Source organism: Lepisosteus platostomus, chromosome 8 (genome assembly GCF_059453375.1).
Source record: "Lepisosteus platostomus isolate fLepPlt1 chromosome 8, fLepPlt1.hap1, whole genome shotgun sequence".
NCBI classification, from domain to species: Eukaryota; Metazoa; Chordata; class Actinopteri; order Semionotiformes; family Lepisosteidae; genus Lepisosteus; species Lepisosteus platostomus.
In genome coordinates this window covers 12,392,732-12,411,092 of record NC_142618.1, presented here as the reverse complement: position 1 = coordinate 12,411,092, position 18,361 = coordinate 12,392,732, and the positions used below count along the sequence as shown (strand labels likewise).

At 33.4% G+C, this 18,361-nt stretch overlaps 1 protein-coding gene across 1 annotated transcript in view; it reads right to left on the bottom strand.

Moving 5' to 3' along the window:
* Positions 1–18,361, bottom strand: part of LOC148655679 (peroxidasin homolog) — a 70,160-nt gene that overhangs the window by 32,157 nt on the left and 19,642 nt on the right. The window contains exons 2-8 of the mRNA XM_088642469.1: positions 16,419–16,490; positions 11,511–11,582; positions 10,975–11,046; positions 9,241–9,312; positions 7,550–7,621; positions 7,025–7,194; positions 3,606–3,723 (exon numbers count right to left, since the gene is read on the bottom strand). Coding sequence (XP_088498595.1) covers positions 3,606–3,723; positions 7,025–7,194; positions 7,550–7,621; positions 9,241–9,312; positions 10,975–11,046; positions 11,511–11,582; positions 16,419–16,490 — 648 coding nt within the window. The remainder of the gene's footprint in view (positions 1–3,605; positions 3,724–7,024; positions 7,195–7,549; positions 7,622–9,240; positions 9,313–10,974; positions 11,047–11,510; positions 11,583–16,418; positions 16,491–18,361) is intronic.

The following is an 18,361-nucleotide window of genomic DNA, read 5'->3' as shown; positions in this document are numbered from 1 at the left end:
GTACATAGTCCAGAGTTGACCCCTGACTTTCTTGCCTACTCTTTTTCACCCACAGCCCTGGATTATCTGGCAAATGCAAGAGGTACCTGTTCGTAGAAAAAATAGCTCATAGTCCTTTGGCTTTATGGAAAATCTCCATTTCATCCTTTTGATTACTAATTGACATTATTGCCTCTTTTGGGATGGGAGGACTCTATAAACAGTGAAGCTGGGAGTGATGCAATGCTCATGCTAAATCCTCCTCAATCAGAGGAGGTAAAATCTTTAACTACAGAAACAGAACACAAAACACTGGCTACATACTACTGTATATCGCACAAGAAATTCCTTTGGACTGAGGATTTTTTGTGTACTTTTGACATGGACTGAGAGTGGATCAAGGTTTCCTACTACTGCATGGTTGTCCAACACACTCTATCACTCGAGTCTGCCATGACATGTCTCCATGGACTCATCCTGACATGACAGCATTCCAGCAGAATGATGCATGTCATCATGCTGCTCATGTAATAACAGCTTTCTTGCTAGATAAAAATGTAAAGGTTATACCCTACATACAAGACTTGAGCTTCTTTTAATTTTTTGTGGAATAAGCTAAGATGACAAATGGAATCTAAACCTCCGAGACCAGTGAACATGTATATACTCATCCAGGCTCTTATACTAATGAGAGAAAAATGTACACCTTGTTTTGGTTCCAACAGTGACCACACACTAGCATGGAACCCGATTTTTATAACAATTGGCCATCAGCAGAATGAATTTCCCTGTTTCCATTGAGTTAAAAAATGTTAAAACACCTGCTACAAAATATTTAGCCATTTCTCTTGTAACTTTATGAATTTGCTGAAGTAATTCCTTTAATCTGATGCCAGTAAATAATACTGCAACGTGTACTCAACTAATAATCTTATAACAGCAAGCTACAATGGCTTTTCAAGCTTCTAGAACTTATAATTAGCTCAACTTAAAATAATCACTTTGACAACTACAGTAAAAAACAAGGAATGAATTCCGAAGTGTTATAACTGATAATTTGAGGTAAAATAAGAAATTTACACTAGATTACAAAAATTAAAATATGATGCAGGAATATCTAATTGGTTAGAGGTTAAATTGAATATTTTATATTTGTAATGATTCATTTTAGTTTAACAAGAACACAAAAAAGAGAACAATAAAAAACAAAAGTACAATAACACCCAAACAAACACTACCCTTCTCCCCAGCTGTTTCCATTCTCCAATTAAAGTTTTCAGAAACAAATATACAAAAGTAAAATTCTAGCCTTGTTCACTGTTCTTCAGCAAAAGTGAGTGACTACAATAATATTGAATTGATCAGCTATAGTATATTTTGTAGCTTGTACACATTTTCTCTGTGAACATGTGAGCACAGTCTTGTCACTATAAACTGAGCAGCCACTTTAATGTAACATGACATGAAAAATTGTCAGAATAAATAATATAATAAAATGCATAAACAAAACATACAGCTTGACCTGATGTAGCCACAGATAATTTGTAACATGAAAACTTCAATCAATCTGTCACTGAAAGAAGAGTCATAACCTAAACTAAAACTTTACTAAGCAAGTCTGCAAAAACGTAGTTACTGTGCCTTGCAAAGGCATTCATGTAACATTCAACGATGGCCCATTTTGTTGAATTACAAATTATGTCTATTTGTAAATATTAATATTTTAAGTGGATATGTTTAAGCAAAACCTGAATGCTCAAACTTAACACACACTGTATGTTTATGGTGAAAGAAGTCAGAAAAAAACTGCAAAGACAAATCAATAACTAAGTATTCATCCCCTAAGATACCACTTGGTGAAAGCACCTTTGGCAACAATTACAATTGCAAGTCTTTTTAGATAAAACTCTACCACCTTTGCTGTAATTTTTGATTAGTCTCTCACATCACCTGGGAGGAATTCAGGCTCACTGTTCCTTACAGAAGTGCTTCAGCTCTGTGACGTTTGTGGCCCTTCTTGTCTGGACAGCTCACAGCATCTCTATGGGGTTTAGGCCAAGACTTTAACTTAGCCATTTCAAAATCCACTTTTTCTTTTTTTGAGCCATTCTGCCAAAGGTTTGTTTGTGTGTTTTGGATCATTGTTCTGTTGTATGATTCACTTTCAGTTCAGCTTTAGCTGGTGGACAGATGGTCTTTCATTTTCCTCTGGAATAATCGCTATAGTCTGGAATTCATGGTAGACCCAATGATAGCAAGTTGTCCTGATCCTGATGAAGCAGAGTAGGCCTAAACCATCACATCACCACTCTGCTTGATCGGAGGTATTGTATGAGGTTCTTCTGGTCAAAGGTGGTGGTTGGTTTTCACAAGACATGATGTTTTGCATTATGGCCAAGCAACTCAACCTTGTTCACATTGTTTCAGAAGTTGTGTTTTTGTTTCAAATGCTGTTTTAAACTTAGAAACGTAAGCCATGTTGGAAATGTTTTTCTTAAGGAGCAAGAATTCTTCCAAGCTATCCTTCCCCATGAAAGCCATTTTATTCACTCTCTGATGATGGACTCACGAACTCTGACATTTATCATAGTGAGAGAGGCCTGTAGATACAATCATAGGGTTCTTTGAGACCTCTAGGAGCATCATACAGTCAGATCTTGGAGATAATTTGATAAGATAGACACTCTTGGGTAGATTGGCAACTGTGTTGAAATTTCTTTATTTAAAGATTGTCTTATATCTATATATAGGTGGAAATCACTTTTTGATTATCAGCTTATCATTGGTACACCTGATTCTACTGTACATACCCTATTAATTGAGATAGTAGAACTAAGGGTGCACTTATAGTACTTTTTCATAGATATTGAGTGCTAGTTAACATGTTTAAGTAAAAAACGACAAAGTGGAACTATTGTGTTATTTATTCACTTTTAGTTATCTAATAGGACTTGGTGAAGACAAGGGTAAGCTGAAATATGTCTAAATACATGAAACCATGACATCTTTAGGGGCTGTACTTACTTTTTCATTACATTTTGTAATATATAATATGTGTTGTTGAAAAGTGAAGTGTGTATGGCTTAGGCCAGCCTCCGAGAGCCTTTGTGTATGGATTGCCTAACAATGTACACAAAAAGTAGTTAGCCTGCCTATCAGCCGCTTGGAATCCTGTGCAATAATTTTTCCACAAATCACTTGTCTTCCACAGAATCAGTTAAACATAGAGTATCATGGAAACAAATAGTTCAAAGTCACTGATTCCACAGGAGACAAAAAAATAAGGAAATGTAAAAGAGATGAGGACCTCCGGGATGTGGAGAGGAACTGGATTACTAATTAACTTATGAGCTGAATTTCTGGGGGAAGCGTTGCTTGCTTCTCTTATTTGTATTACACTGTAGCTATTCTTATTTAAGATCGACAAATCTATTGTATAGTACATATTTTTAAATAGCAATCTATAAATGTTATCATAAATGATCATATATAATATAGATATTAAGAAATGTTTATTTGTGACAAGATATTTATCACTATAACATACAGTAAATCAACAGTCTCTGAATTTTTAATGGAGGAAATGACGTGCTTTTCAATGAATTATCCAATTTCTCAGTGCTTACTTGTTATGGATCCAGATAATTTCAGGTTTGGGACTGCCTTCAGCTCTGCAGGAAAAGTAGACAGTATTTCCCATAGAGGCATCAATATCCTTGGGTTCTGAGATGATTCGAGGTCTCTCTGTGAAGAGGAAAACTTAAATTTTATGGCTACTCTGCTTAAACATATAATCACTGGCACCTCAATTTCCCCATTTCTTATTTGCTGTTTTGTGTTTTAATATGTTCTAAAACACATTCCGGAATTATCTGCATCTATATCGTGTAGCATAATTAATTCACAATACACTAATTACGATAAAGATTTTAAATGCATATTGTTCTGGTGAAGTAATTCCTTGTCTTAAAACTGCTTACCTTACAATGGCCATGTGTCATTTCTGTAATGCTTTATTTCTGTCTTATTTTCTCAGTTCCATAAGGATACAGTATGAATAAATTAATCTAAGTTGAAGGGTTCATATTATTCCAACTGTACAAGGCCGACGAAACTGGTCTCTTCTGGCATTTGCTCCCGTAAAATACCCAGCATACAATCAAGAGACATCTACATCAGAATATAAAATCGGCAAGGAAAGGATCTCAGCCTTACTGTGTGCAAAAGATGACAGCTTACATAGACGGACACCTGTATTAGTTGGCACGCCTGGGAGACCGAGGGTCCTCAAATATACAGGTATAATGAGTGAGCTTCCAGTGGTCTGTTACCATTGCACAAAAACTTGGTTTACTTTTGGTGATTTGTTTTCCTATAGTATATGCAAATTTTCTTTCTGAGCTTGAAATATTTCAAAGTATAGCCGGCAACACCAAACACCCCTTTCCTACCATTAGTCTGATGAGGTGAAAGTATACTGTACTGCAATGCAATATAGTGTAATTATATAAACATACTAATGGCTTCTTTTCACCAAAGGAAAGAATTTTAGCTGTGGCACTGACACTGAAACCTTAAGGATTTCAGAATAAAATGTATGTAGTGTTGTTGTTATTCATCTAATTATTACTTTAATTCCATATTTTGTGTTTGCATTTTGTGAGCAAGGTAAACGCTACTTTTAAGGGATTTCTGCATATTCCTTTGAATATTCTACCTCTGAATGCATTTCTAACCACCTAACACCAATTATCACTAGTGACTTTGCTTCAACTGGCTTTCACCTCCAGGCTTCAGTTGGAGAGATTACTACCTGTTAGATTTTTTCTTTAAACCTAAAAATGTTATGCATCGGAGCCACCGCAGGAGATACTGCAGCTACAGAATGCGCGTTTTCAGCAGTATATGCTGTACTGCACAAGTAATGTCACTCAGTTTATGTGATTGTTTCTCAGGACAGATAAGAAGAGGACATATTCAGTAAATTTATAGCTTCTCTGACCTGATTCTCTCACTAAAATGTTGATACCTGTGCCTGATATCCGGCATCTTACAGTGCAGTCGACTCATAACTTAAGCGTGGGTTGGGATTTTGAGTGGAGTCTAAAGCCAAATTCGCGTATAGTCAAATTTTACCCTAATAACCCTTATTAAAAAAAAAAAACTACTAACTTCTTACGGTAGTTCAAGGTATTAAATATAAGTATAAAACAGTAAACAAGACGACTGTATAGGCTCACTAACTAGCTCTCGTAGGCGTGCTTGACGATTTTTTCAGAGAATAAAGCATTTATTCAATTTTTTTTATTTTCCGCAGCCGACCTCATAAAGCTGCGACCGCATAGCCCGTAAACTGCGACTCGACTGTACTGCTTTGCTCTTTCTCACACAGTTCATTAGTCTGTAATATATAGTGAGCTTAACCCCCTGACTGCTCTGCCTTCTTGTAACCCTTCTTGCAGCAATTTCAGTGATAATGTGAAAAGTGACATTACTGATTTATTCAAACAACAATCAACAATCAAAGTTTATTTATCAAATGCACAACAATACCGCGTTTTGTTAAGCTTAGTCACTTTTTAGGACTACATTTAATTTGCAATATAGAATAAAATGTCTGAATGAAATGCTTTAGGGTTTAGGAACCATCGTATACAGTATTTAAACATCTGATATGAATGCTTTTTAATATCAAAAGCAAATGAAAATATTTTTTTTCCATCACGTTTGATTTGATTCTCAGTCATAAGCATGTGTAGAGGTTACATCACTCCCAAATTAATTTATGTTTCTGAAAATATGAAAAACATACCATAACTTAAACGTAAGTACAGTATAAGAATCGTATATTGTAATTATACTACATTAATTCAAAACATGTTTTTCTACAATTTCCATAACACTGATAATACTACATAGCACATAACACTGATTATACCATGCTTTACAAATGTCTTTCCATTTGACAAAATGGAAAATGCTTAACACAGCAGGATATACATTCTTTATTGGATAAGGCATCCAGTCATACTGAGGATGTCTTTTTTTTACTGGCTGAAGAGTAGGTAATCAAAAGAATTACAGTTATCATGTGCATACGTTTCATTCTGCATTAAAGTCTTTGGCTTCAAAAACAAAAAGCTTACCATCCATCTGACAGATGTTACAGAAGTTACAGCCGTCTGTGTTATACTGCAGTAAACCATAATTGAAATGCATTGATTTCATGCAATAAGAAATTACATTACATGTTTTTTTTTTTATTGAATGTGAAAATGTAGCCCTATGTTGTTGGTTTTTTTTTTGGAACTTGCATTTTTCATTTTCTATCTGCACCACTTCAGAATAAAAACAATACATTAGAGGTAGTAATTTCACCATTCTAACATCAATATCTAAACATTTTGTTCATTTTTCATTAGAGACAAAGAAGAAAACTGTTTATCTCTGTATACAAGAGGCATAAAATGGCAGTGAAGATGCAGCAAATGAAGTTTTCCATCTTTGATAAACTCTTCCTCACAGAGGGATCCTAACTTTCTTGTCCTATGGCCAGGTGGTTGGACCACAATAATCTGGATATAAATAAAATGTCCAATGTCTTACTTGCCAATGAACATTCCTAAACACATGTTCTTGTTGGGTGTGGTTATTCCTCATGAACTAAAAACTGAGTGAAACAATCTGCTTTTACATAGAAACAATGTTGTAAAATATAGTATAATAACTTATGTGTTAAACAAAACAAGTAGTACTGTATAAGGCACTTCAATAAAAACACCAAGCTCAAAAGACTTTATGTGCTTTTATGTATCATATGCTTCTTACCACCACAGCACTAATTGAATGTTACATTAGTTTTTGACTGGCAAAGGTTATGTCCAAAACTTTGATTATAGAACAGATTATACAGAATAGAGTCGGATTATCTTCATCCCCTCCGTAAGAGGTGCTTAACCTCAAGAAAGTTTGTATGCATCCATGAATAAAGTAACAAATAACCAAGGGAGAGTGACAGACAGAACCCACAGCCATGTATACTCACCACAGTTGAACTCCTCTGTTGTTACTGTAGCAACAGCCCTGCCTTGCAGTCTCTTAGGATGCTCACAGGTTGCTGCAGCCTGAGTATTCCCATTCTTTGCATACTCCTTCATCAGTTCAACCAGCCAAATTAATTCACAATCACAGACTAGGCCATTGGAGTCTAAACGCCTGCACTCATTTGAAAACAAAATGACATTTAATCCATGGTTATTCATTTGCATAACTATTTTATCATTGTAGTTTTTAGATAAGTTTAATAAAAAAAGGATGATAACATAGGACCATTTATATATAAATAAACCTCTCCATAATAAACATAAATTTAAGAAACACCCTTAAATGAGCATTTAAAAAGAGTTTTAAATAAGGGGGACTCCAGAGTTTAGGAAAAGGTGGAACATTATATTTTAGGGTGTATACTGCTAAATTTACTAGTCCTTACTTACTGACTGTACTGAAATCCAATTTGAATTAACAACAGATTTTTTTAAATTAAAATTAATCAAACAGTATTACTACTTACAGTCTTTTCAATGAGTCCAGATGATGAAAGGTTCCATCTGGGATTCGAGTTAGTTTGTTATTGTGAAGAAACCTACAAAACCAAATGTAGCAAAAGTGACATCAAACACAAAATTTCGATTATGTTTTGCTTTAGTAAATTAGAAGGCAACTGCATGTTCTAGAGGCTTATATCTTCCATATTCCATTACCTTAATGCTTTTATAAACACATAATTTTAAGACTATAAAGGGCCCTTTATTATGCATCTGTAGTAGCAAGGTATTACACTTGGAATTAAGTGTTAATAAAGATTTCTAATGATATTTCTTCTGCCTTGACAAAGCATCTTTGCTTCTGTGTAAAGCACAGGAATGAAGCTAAAAGGCGCCCAACTGATAAGAAACATCTACCCAAGGACATCATAAAACTATTTATTCTGAAACAATCTAAAGGTATATCGTGCAGCCTGGCTCCTCTTAGTCTCCTATTCCTTTTCTGCCCAAGACAATGGATCAGAGATCACTGTCCATCACCCATACAATGATCTACCAATGAGGTACCTGCAGAGTGGATACCGGAGTTATACCTAAAACATCCTAACCAATCATTGACTGTGATTTCCTGCTTTCTAAAGGTAGCACCTAACTCATTCTGTTGGTTAACTTACTGGCATCTCTCCCTTATCCAACTAACCTGGCCCTTTGATTTTCCCAACCATGTAACTGCAAGCAGTCCAAGTCAGGAATTATTGTTTTCCCTCAGACGCCCATCTGAGACAGAGAGTCAGTAAACAACAGAATTCTGTCCATGATACTCTTTTTGCAACAGAAGACATCTTGTGTTTCGCAAACCAGTTATTTTCACCTGATCAACTAAATTAAGATGAAAGGAAATTAAAACAAGAATGGAAAACAGAGATGCAAGGAGAGGTCCTGGGAGATGCCACATCATCTTTACACCAATGGTGAGGGTAGGGAAGGGGGTATGGGAACTGAAAGAGATGGGACATTCCTGGGGCCTTGGGGGGGGTAGGACACCTGATGATGAAAGTGAAGGTAAAAAGAACAGACAGAATATGGAGAACAAGGTAATGCAAACACCACAGGGGCAGAGAAAAAGGCTAGGTATAGAGAACAGGATGGAGGGCAGCCCTGAGCACGCTGTGATGATCACCATCAGCATGGTGACTCCAGTGAACAAATTAATTCCAAGACATGTGGAAGTTGGCTTGGGTTGCCTGGCTTGAAAAAAAAGGTGCTAACTGAACAGACACAGGACTGAAGATGGATTCAGCTGTTAAAAAGTTGTAAGAAACCTGGTGTTGTTGAATAGGTGCAGTAGATCGATTTTCAATGTGAAGAAACTGACTGCTTTCAACTGAGACTTCAACTCTTTTCTTTTTGTTTAAACATCATTTATATATATATTCGTCTCACCAAAAAAAAAAAAATGTCATTATTTCATGTGTAGATCTATAGATTTACTTGATTGTTAATAAAAGAAGTTACTTTGGTGACCACTGACGTTACTGTGGTGACCACCACTAATGGTAACAAAATAGTGTCTCGTATTGTCTGCTATGACAGAAATTGTTAATTGTAAAGTTCTTATATTTACTTATATCAAGTATATATGCAAATAGAAAAATTAATATATTTGAGTTAAAGAAAAAATCACAGTGCACACAATGTCGGTACAAGTTTAACTTACAATCTCTCCAGTTTGGGAAGGCCACTGAATGTATCTGGCTCTAGTGTTCCTATGTGGTTGAAGTGAATGTATCTGTGAAATGTACATCAAAAGTTAACATTAGTAATCAGATCTCATTCAAGCTGTTACTACAAAGTAAAACAGGAATTCAATTAAAAACTGTTGAAAGTCTGTTTAATTTGTGATATGAGAAAACAAAACAAATCTGTAAAAAATGTTATACATTTTGACATTTTCCGTTTTACCTATATGATATGTACGTATGTAAATTAGAAATATATGCAATGTACACTTTCTGTTCAAGAACCAAACAATTTTAATATTTTTATTTAAAAAAGAAAAGCATTGGGTTAAAATCAGAGTTTACAATGTTATTCATGTGTTTGCACTTCAAGATTTCCAAATGGATTATAATGTAGATAAGGCATTGAATGAAAGCTAAAAATAGTAGAATGTTTCGTTAGTAATAGTTTGCGGGTCTACAACAATTTACTTTGGTAAAGTACAATTTGTTAAAACCTAGTAAAAAGAGAAAATAATTCATTAAAATAAAAAATACACTGAAAAATGTTAGTTTCATACATTATTGAAATGGAATAAATGTAATTGTAATGATACAACAATATTTAAAAGAAATGCAACACTTCAGTGCAGGCTACAGAAGATGTACCTTAAAATGAAGGAAATATATAATGGTCTCAACAGTACATGTATTTTAAATATGACAGAAAATAGACTGAAAAAAAAGTATACATAATTTTTTTTCAATGAGAAAATAGTATTTCATATACCTTTTCTTTGTTATACATTTATTCTTCTCTATTCTTTTTGACTTCACACCTCTCTTCACCCCTCTCCACTTTGCACTTCCTGAGTGCCCTCTCCCTGCCTCTCGCTCTGCCCTGTCTTTCTCACACCCGAAGAAGGCTTCCCAGCCGAAACATTGTGTTTTCTCTCCTCTCTTTTCAGCATGGAATAAATCTATTACTTGTTCCTTTGCAGACCACACATGCTGACGCAGCTACCCACCTGAACTACTATAATTTGATGTTATTCAGTTTAATTTTAATTCATTTTATTTGTTGTTAATTTGTGGAACATTTTCCATTTCAAAAAATCCCAAAGCACTTTACAGACAGGAGGGGACCCATTACATCCTCTACTGAAGTGCTCTCCCCATCCGGATCCCCTGAGGTAGCCATTATGTGCCAGCAATCTCACTACATGTCAGATTAAGTGGAGAAGTGGTATTTTTTTTCACCAGTTCAATTAAGGGGAAACTTTAGATTGGCCAAATTATACACACCTAAAATAGAATTTACCTAGCTCACCGGTAATTAAACCCCTGCACATTTCAACAATGACATGGGATTTTAATAACCATGTAGTCATTACCTCCCTTTAATGATTCATCCAATCTAAGGCAACACCTACAGCTCAGTGTTGCCTGTCACCATACTAGGTGTGAGTGCAACCTACAATAAAGGTTCTACCAATTGTTCTGGCCCTGGTTTGCTCGTTTTACAGTAAGTTTACCTTTGATGAGATTTAACTACAACGCAGTAATGATACAGACACATTTTTATATAATGATTTTAGCTATATGCAAGATTGTTGTTATGTTTTTTCTGAGTGCAGTGGAAAGAAATAAGAGCATACTCAAGATGTGGTAATCTAGTGTGTATAACAAGAAAAGAGAATGTGAAACAAAAAATAAATTGATTTCATACTTACAGCTGCTCTAAAGAATGTAAACCTTTAAATGCTTGCTTGTCCAGTGATTGAATTTCATTTTTATACAGGTAGCTGCAAGATAAAACAGTCTTATCTTAATGTGAAATTAACTACTAATGAGAACTGCTTTGGGATTCAGACAATACAATTAATCCAATAGAATAAAAATATTGCCTATAATTTTGATACATTTTACAAAAAAACACAAACGTCGGAGCAGATTACTGAATTACAGAAGTCACCTGAAAACCTATTTCTAAAATCCCTTTAATGTTTAGCAATCATATTCCTATGTTCTAAAGTTTATTTCATTCTTAAATTTGCAATTAAATGCTGTCAGAGCATTGTTAGTTTTGCAATTTTATGTTTAGCTACCTGAAAAATGGCTAAAGTATTATTCATTTGCTAATTGTTTATTTTTATGGAATCTGTGAAAGAACTGCCTTCAGTTACACTTTTCATTTTCACTAAAATTAATTTTGGTGAAAAGAACCTAAGCCTTGTTATATAAAAGAAAGTAAAAGTTCTTAACACACAGGTATTTTAGGTTTTCGAGATCATCAAAGGCTTTTTCAGGAATCCACTCAATTTGATTGTTGTTGAGTAACCTGAAAGAAAGGTCATTATATTAGAATTAAATACCAATGACTGTGTCTATACTTACAAGAAGAACTGGGGTCTTTATATGATCCTGTTTGCTTATCAGCTACCAATAATCATTAAAAACAAAGTAATATAAGGTAAACAGTAACCATAAAACCAATTTTAAAAATAAAACATTTCCTTGGTATAATCAAAACTGACATTGTTTTTCTGCTTTTATGTACACATAACACATAGGTTTTTAAAAATACTGTAATTAATCTGCAATAAATATAACTATTGTGACATAAATAACAAGAGGCCGTAAACATAGAACCATACAAATCAGCCATTACATTACAGTCCATTATTTTTTATTGTAATGCCTTTTAATGAATGACTAAATGTTTATAGGTAAGTCTTTAAAAATACTAACATACTCAGAGGATTATATTTTTGTGTAAAGGATTAATGGTAAATCAAAGTTAAATTAATATACCTGCTTATGCAATACTATCACCAATATTGTTATCTGTTTTGATCATTAATGTATAAAATACAAAAACTATTCTCATGTAAAATACATTCAAAGCCAAATCAAAGAAAAACTTTACAATCAGATGTGCTTTGTCCTTTGTATCCACCATTACTCTGCCTGCACAATATAATAGATTCATTTAGAGATTTTGGCATGTCAAAAGGACATTTAAGCCATGCAATTTCATAGTGGATGAGTTGTTCAGTGTGCAAGTTAATCATTCCACTACTATTTTTTCACAGGGTGCAGTGAAGCATATGGTGGAACATTTTCAACGATTCATTATAAATATACAGTATAGTCATTTAACATTTTATAATCCCGCAAAAATAAATATTTTTTAAAATCACATGGCATATAATGTTTATAGATTAGCTGCAACCATAAGAAGCTGTATTTGGCAGTGGTTCCAATACAGAGAAGGGCAGTGAAGCTGATAAAACTGCATATTTAATTTTCACCTTGAGAAATGTAACTTCATTTAGTTGCCTTGATATTTTTCACCTGTGTGCCAAATTTTTAGACTTGGCTTAAACATTTTACTGACTATTCTTGTAACTGAATGGCTTGTACACATTTTCTCTCTTTGTTCATTATGTTAGTGCTTTGTATTCATTTCATGCAGAAAATGTTTCACTTTGAAGACAATGTCAAAGCTTTACAGTGTTGCAATTAGTACTATGTTTCAATTTTTTATAATATTTCTATACTGTAACCTCCAAAAGCCTGTAATCCTGTAAATTTGTGGCAATTATTATGGATGTGGACTGAGTTGAAAAGCTTTAATTGAAGATAAAACAAAAGTTTTAATGTTAACTTAAAAATTTAATACAAAGATAGGACCTTTGAAAATTCCTAATTAAATCTGAAAATAGTTAAAACATACAACTACACTTTTAATGCTTAACTCTACAACCATGATTAGGTGTTGAGTACTGTTTGCTTTTAATTGGCATTTTTTACCGTATAAGTAAAGTTCAAGAAATTACATGATGTAATACAATCACTAAGGTCAACAGAGACTTACTTCTCTGGATGATGTCAGTTTATTCAGTTGTAGAGACAGCTGTGTTTAATTTCTAACATGTAATAAAGTCCATTTAAGTGAGACAAAAACATATAGAATTGTTGTGTTGATACATATAGTAAATTTAATGGGAAATTAGATTTGGACAAATAAAGGTGACGTTATGTATTATAGAAAATATGTAATATAGTAAATATTATTATTACAATTATTTTTATATAAAAAGACATAGAACACTTTATAAATGTATTAAAAAGAATAGCATTCAGCTAATGAAAAGGAATATAATAAGTAATAAGCACATGGATAATAACCCACTGGATTTATTGAGAGTCAACAGCAAGACTCAGATGACATAAATGGAAACAAAGGGGATTTTAAACTGAGGATGGGAGGTGCTGTTTTGCAGAAAGGATTGTGGGATTTATAAGCATTTTTAAACAAAGCTAATATCCTGGCAACGTTTAAGAAATGGCTGGTCGAGATCCTCAGATAAATTATGCTGGAGTAAATCATAAATGTCTTTTGGTAAAACCTTAAAGTTTGACAAAAAATACATTATTTTCCAGAGAAAATATTTCTAATGCTCACCAGTTCTCAGTGAATATCCACTTCTCTTAAACTGGAATATCTTACAATTGTTTAACTTTGCAAACACATTTAATAATATATTGTGTATATTGTGCATACACACAGTATAAACCTAATATATAATCCAATAGAGTTTCAGGACAGCATTTCATTCCAAGTCAGTAACCATGATGTAATATTTACTGAATTTCTTGTCTGATTTTTGCAAAGTGGGTGATATGAGCTTTGACAGATTTCAGTTAAATATTAATAAAATGCAAAAATGCATCTAAAATGTAAGATCAGACCACCACAGTGACCCAAGATTTGAAGTGTTTAAATTTTAAAAACAGATCAACAAAATAGCTATTTTTTGTAAAATAGCACAGAACATTTGAAATCATATTATGTCTGTTATTTGGATTTTCAGAAGCTCTCTTTTAATTCCGGTGTTTTTACAACACTAAGCATAGGATTTTATTAATGAATGCAAAATTAAATTTTTTGAAAGCTTTAAAAAAACTTATCTCCTCACTGCAGTTCCTTCTCAATAAGACAACAAATCCAGTTTATCCTTTTAGCAGCTTTTGCTGGCTACGTTCTGACAGTAGAGAAGTAAAACAGTGTATTGCATGAATTTAATAGGAATTAAACATAAAGGAACAGAACAGGTCTCATTCGTCTCTTCAAATCAGAGGACATTCAAAATATTTTGATTGCAGCAATTCAATTGGAAATGAAAGCTACAGTAAATGTCAAACATCAAGAAACAATCTCAGAAAAAAAGGTGAAAGAATTAAAAATGTTTTATTGGTCTTAACCAATAGAATTACCTTATGTTTTGAAATTGCATATACTTATTAGTAATTGGTTATATTTGCATGATGGTGTTATCAAACAATATTTGGATACTTTTGGAACTTGGGAGCTATTTTATGAGACAGGACTACAACTAGAACTGTCTGTGAACATGACAGAAAAACACAACAAAACCTTGCATGAGTATGTAGTATCGTATCTGTCAATGGCCATGTTCCCTTGTTATTTAGATTATTACAAAACAGCACGGGGATTACATAATGGGATAAACCTTTTGTCAATGTTCATGTAGAAATCTTACATTTCTGTTGCTTTTAGCACTATTGCAGTCTGTCCATTTATAATCAATTTACTGAATAGCATTTTCTCTTTTAATAAATTATTGATAAGCTTCATAATACGTCCTACAGTATATTTGAAGTTGATACCACATTAGACCACCATTCATTCTGTCTCAAATTAAGTCTCCAAAAAGAAGTCTCAGATGTTTATAATTTATCCTCCTTTTTGATCCCTCTTTTGAGTTTCAAATTTTATTGCAGAGGTGGTTCCAATGTCTATGTGTGAACTGTCTGCTTCAATTAACCTCCATATTTGGCTCTAATTGATGAATAAATTAACAAAAAGGGCACAGTTCCATTTTATCTGTTGAACTGTTTTATGGTGTACGAAAGTAATGTTTTAGCTGAACAAATATCCTTAGTTTAACAATTGTTTATCATGGTCCCAAACCAATACAATATTAAAATTCTATTAAACCAGCAATACAATTAAAAGGCCTTGCTACTGTATGCTGTCTGTTTTCGCGTCTATTGTTTTTATGTATAAAATGTCTCCTTTACATCTCTAAACACCTGGAAAAACCTGAAGTTTGCAACATGTTATGCTTTTGTTTCAGTATAAGCATAAAAAAGGAAAGTGTTTTTTAAATCTACAATACAGTCAATATCCTCTCAGAAAAATGGTGATGAAAATGCCATTGCCTTTAGATGTTACCAGATATCATAATTAAAAGGTATAGCTATTTCTTTCTACACCTGAGAATATCAAGAGGCATAAATAAAATGAGGGTGAAATGAGAAATTTAAATGCAAATCTTCAAGGGGGAAAAACCTTTGATGAGTTAACAATAACCACAAGTGCATCCACTTTTCCATACAAATACAAAGACATGGAGAAAAACATGACATTTCACAGATTGAAATGCAGGCTTCATAGTTTCCCTGGATGTTGTCATAGACACACAATTATATTATGCAGATGCATTCCTTGTCACAGGAGTGCAGTGTTGACTCTCTGCTGTTTTTGAGTAAGATACAGCACAAACAGCGTGCTAATCACAGAACATGGAAGGCAGAGAGGGGAAGTGCAGGCATCCGCTCGATGCGGAGGAGGGATTCATGTTGCTTATTCTACCTAATTACCGTAAATTTGTAATTACTGTTGTTTGCTTTAGTATATCAAAGTTATTTTAATTAACTTAAAGCCAAAGCATTAGTACCACATTTGTTATATAAGGAAGGTTTACTTATGCTTTTTAGCTATACTGTACATACTATATACTGTACCATAGTCATTTATGCAGTGATATACTGTAGGGGTGGACTTCGTTATATGTGAATTTGGCTATTCACAACATTTTTCTGCACCAAAGCCTTGCAAAAGTCAAGAACCTAGTGTATGCCAATGCTTCCATGACATTCTGCAAACCATAGATTAAGGAAATGGAGATACTCTATTCTTACATTATATAAGTACTCAGAACTGAAGCAAATTGAAACATCATATTTCAGGCTTCCTGTAAACTTACCTTTTCTATTTCTCAAATACACCAGGCAACAGGATCTTCTACAGAAACAGACATTATGTGAAGGAGATAAGATTATTTTTCTTTCTACTATTACTTACAAGGTGTTTAAATTCTTCATCTTCTTAAATGCTCCAGGTGTAATTTCTCTTATTCTGTTGAATCGAAGATCTCTGCAAAATCCAAACAAAATGGTGAAACATTTACAAGTCTAAAGTATTGCTTTATTATTATTATTAGTAGTAGTAGTAGTAGTAGTAGTAGTCGTAGTAGTAGTATCAGGCAAGGAAAAGAGCTAAACCAAAATTTAATATAATTTTTAGCATTAACAGAAGAAATAAAGTGTATAAAGGGTAGAGGTTGAAAAAAGTATAATTAATCATTTCTTATTTCAGAAAGGACTCTGCACTGTTAAAAACCATCTTGTTATAAAAGAGGCATTAATATGACAAGAATCAGATGATTCGATGTATTTTTCCAATAGTTCATAACAAAATTTGATGGGCACTTACAGTAGGACAGCGGGAATTATCATATGATTGAATATGGCAAATTATGCCTAATCCATTATAAAGCAGTAAGTAAAACAGATAACTGTATACTGTAAAGCAATCAATCTTAGGGGTCATGTAAAGTTATGATAAGAAGTTAAACGAAAAGTTTGTAATGACATTTCAAGGAAGAGCAACCACAATTACTCTTGGTCTGAAAGGTCCAGTATGTCTTATGGAGACAGGTTAAAGGCATTCATATTTATAATCTTGAAAATAGAGAATTACAAGAGGATCTGAATGACATATTTAAAGTACTTAGAGATATTGCTTAAAAACAAAAAGGAATAAAGACTACATAGTAAAACAAGAACCTGAGCAAAAGTGAAAAGCAAGTAAAGATTAATTTAATGCTGAAAATACAACATTGCTGTATATAACACTATACAGAGTTATGAATACCTGGTACATGCAATCAGTGAAGTTTACAAGTTAGAATATCTTGTGCCCTTTGTTGGAAATCTTAGAAGGTGTTACAGAATATATAAATATACCTAATTTCTTAATAATGCAACGTCTAGAAGCAATGAGCCATCTTCAATATCAACTTTAATACTGTTTAAACATAAATGTGAATGCTGCTTTTGAAATTAACAAATGTGTCACTCAGCTATTTCTTTTGTAGATTCAATAAAGCTCCAAAAATGTGTGGTTAGTATAACATTTAATTTATGATTATTTGAATGGTATCATATAAGGCACTGAAATATTTTTTAAAGAACTTGTATCTACGTGCATCACTCAAGATTGTAATCTTTATAATTATAGATTATGAAGAATTCACTGTGGAGTGATTGTCTGCCAACAACTAATCTACCTTCATCACAGTGACATGCAACTACTACTGCTACTCCAAAAGTAACATCTGTTTAAATGTTTTGGCATTTTCAAATGAATGCACTGAAATATTATACAAATAATATTTTCAACTTTTTCAGATAAAGGTAACAAAAGCTAAGATTTATTAAAATGTGTATCTCTAACAAAAATCTTTCTCTCTTGTAGGTTGCTAGAGAAAATGAAACAAAGTTTCTACTGATATTCGAAACTAAGTTTATATTATCAGGTGGAGGTTAAACGCACTTCAACTCAACTGCATACAGTACAACATGGCCCAGAGTGCTCTTTTCTAAGATTCCTCCCTCCACCCCAGCATCGCCATTGCAGAATTTTCTCCCTGACTCACACCTCATATGTTAGAAGGGAAGTGACAGACCAGCGAAATTGGATTCTAAATCCAATACATGCATTTCTTTACAACGGCTAGGTGCAGCTCTGCTCTGTCTCTTCCAGGATTTGGTCACTATCCCGAGACCAGATGGATTGAATTTTCCATGAGCAGACATTTCCCTTCTGTCTTTTTGTCATATAAGGATAAATATTTCTATTGACATGTACACTTTTTACACAAAGTCACAAAAATGAAGGTAAAGAAGAACAGTAGTTTAAGTGACCTAACTATAGAGCACTAATGTGTTGAGTGTTTGTGAATT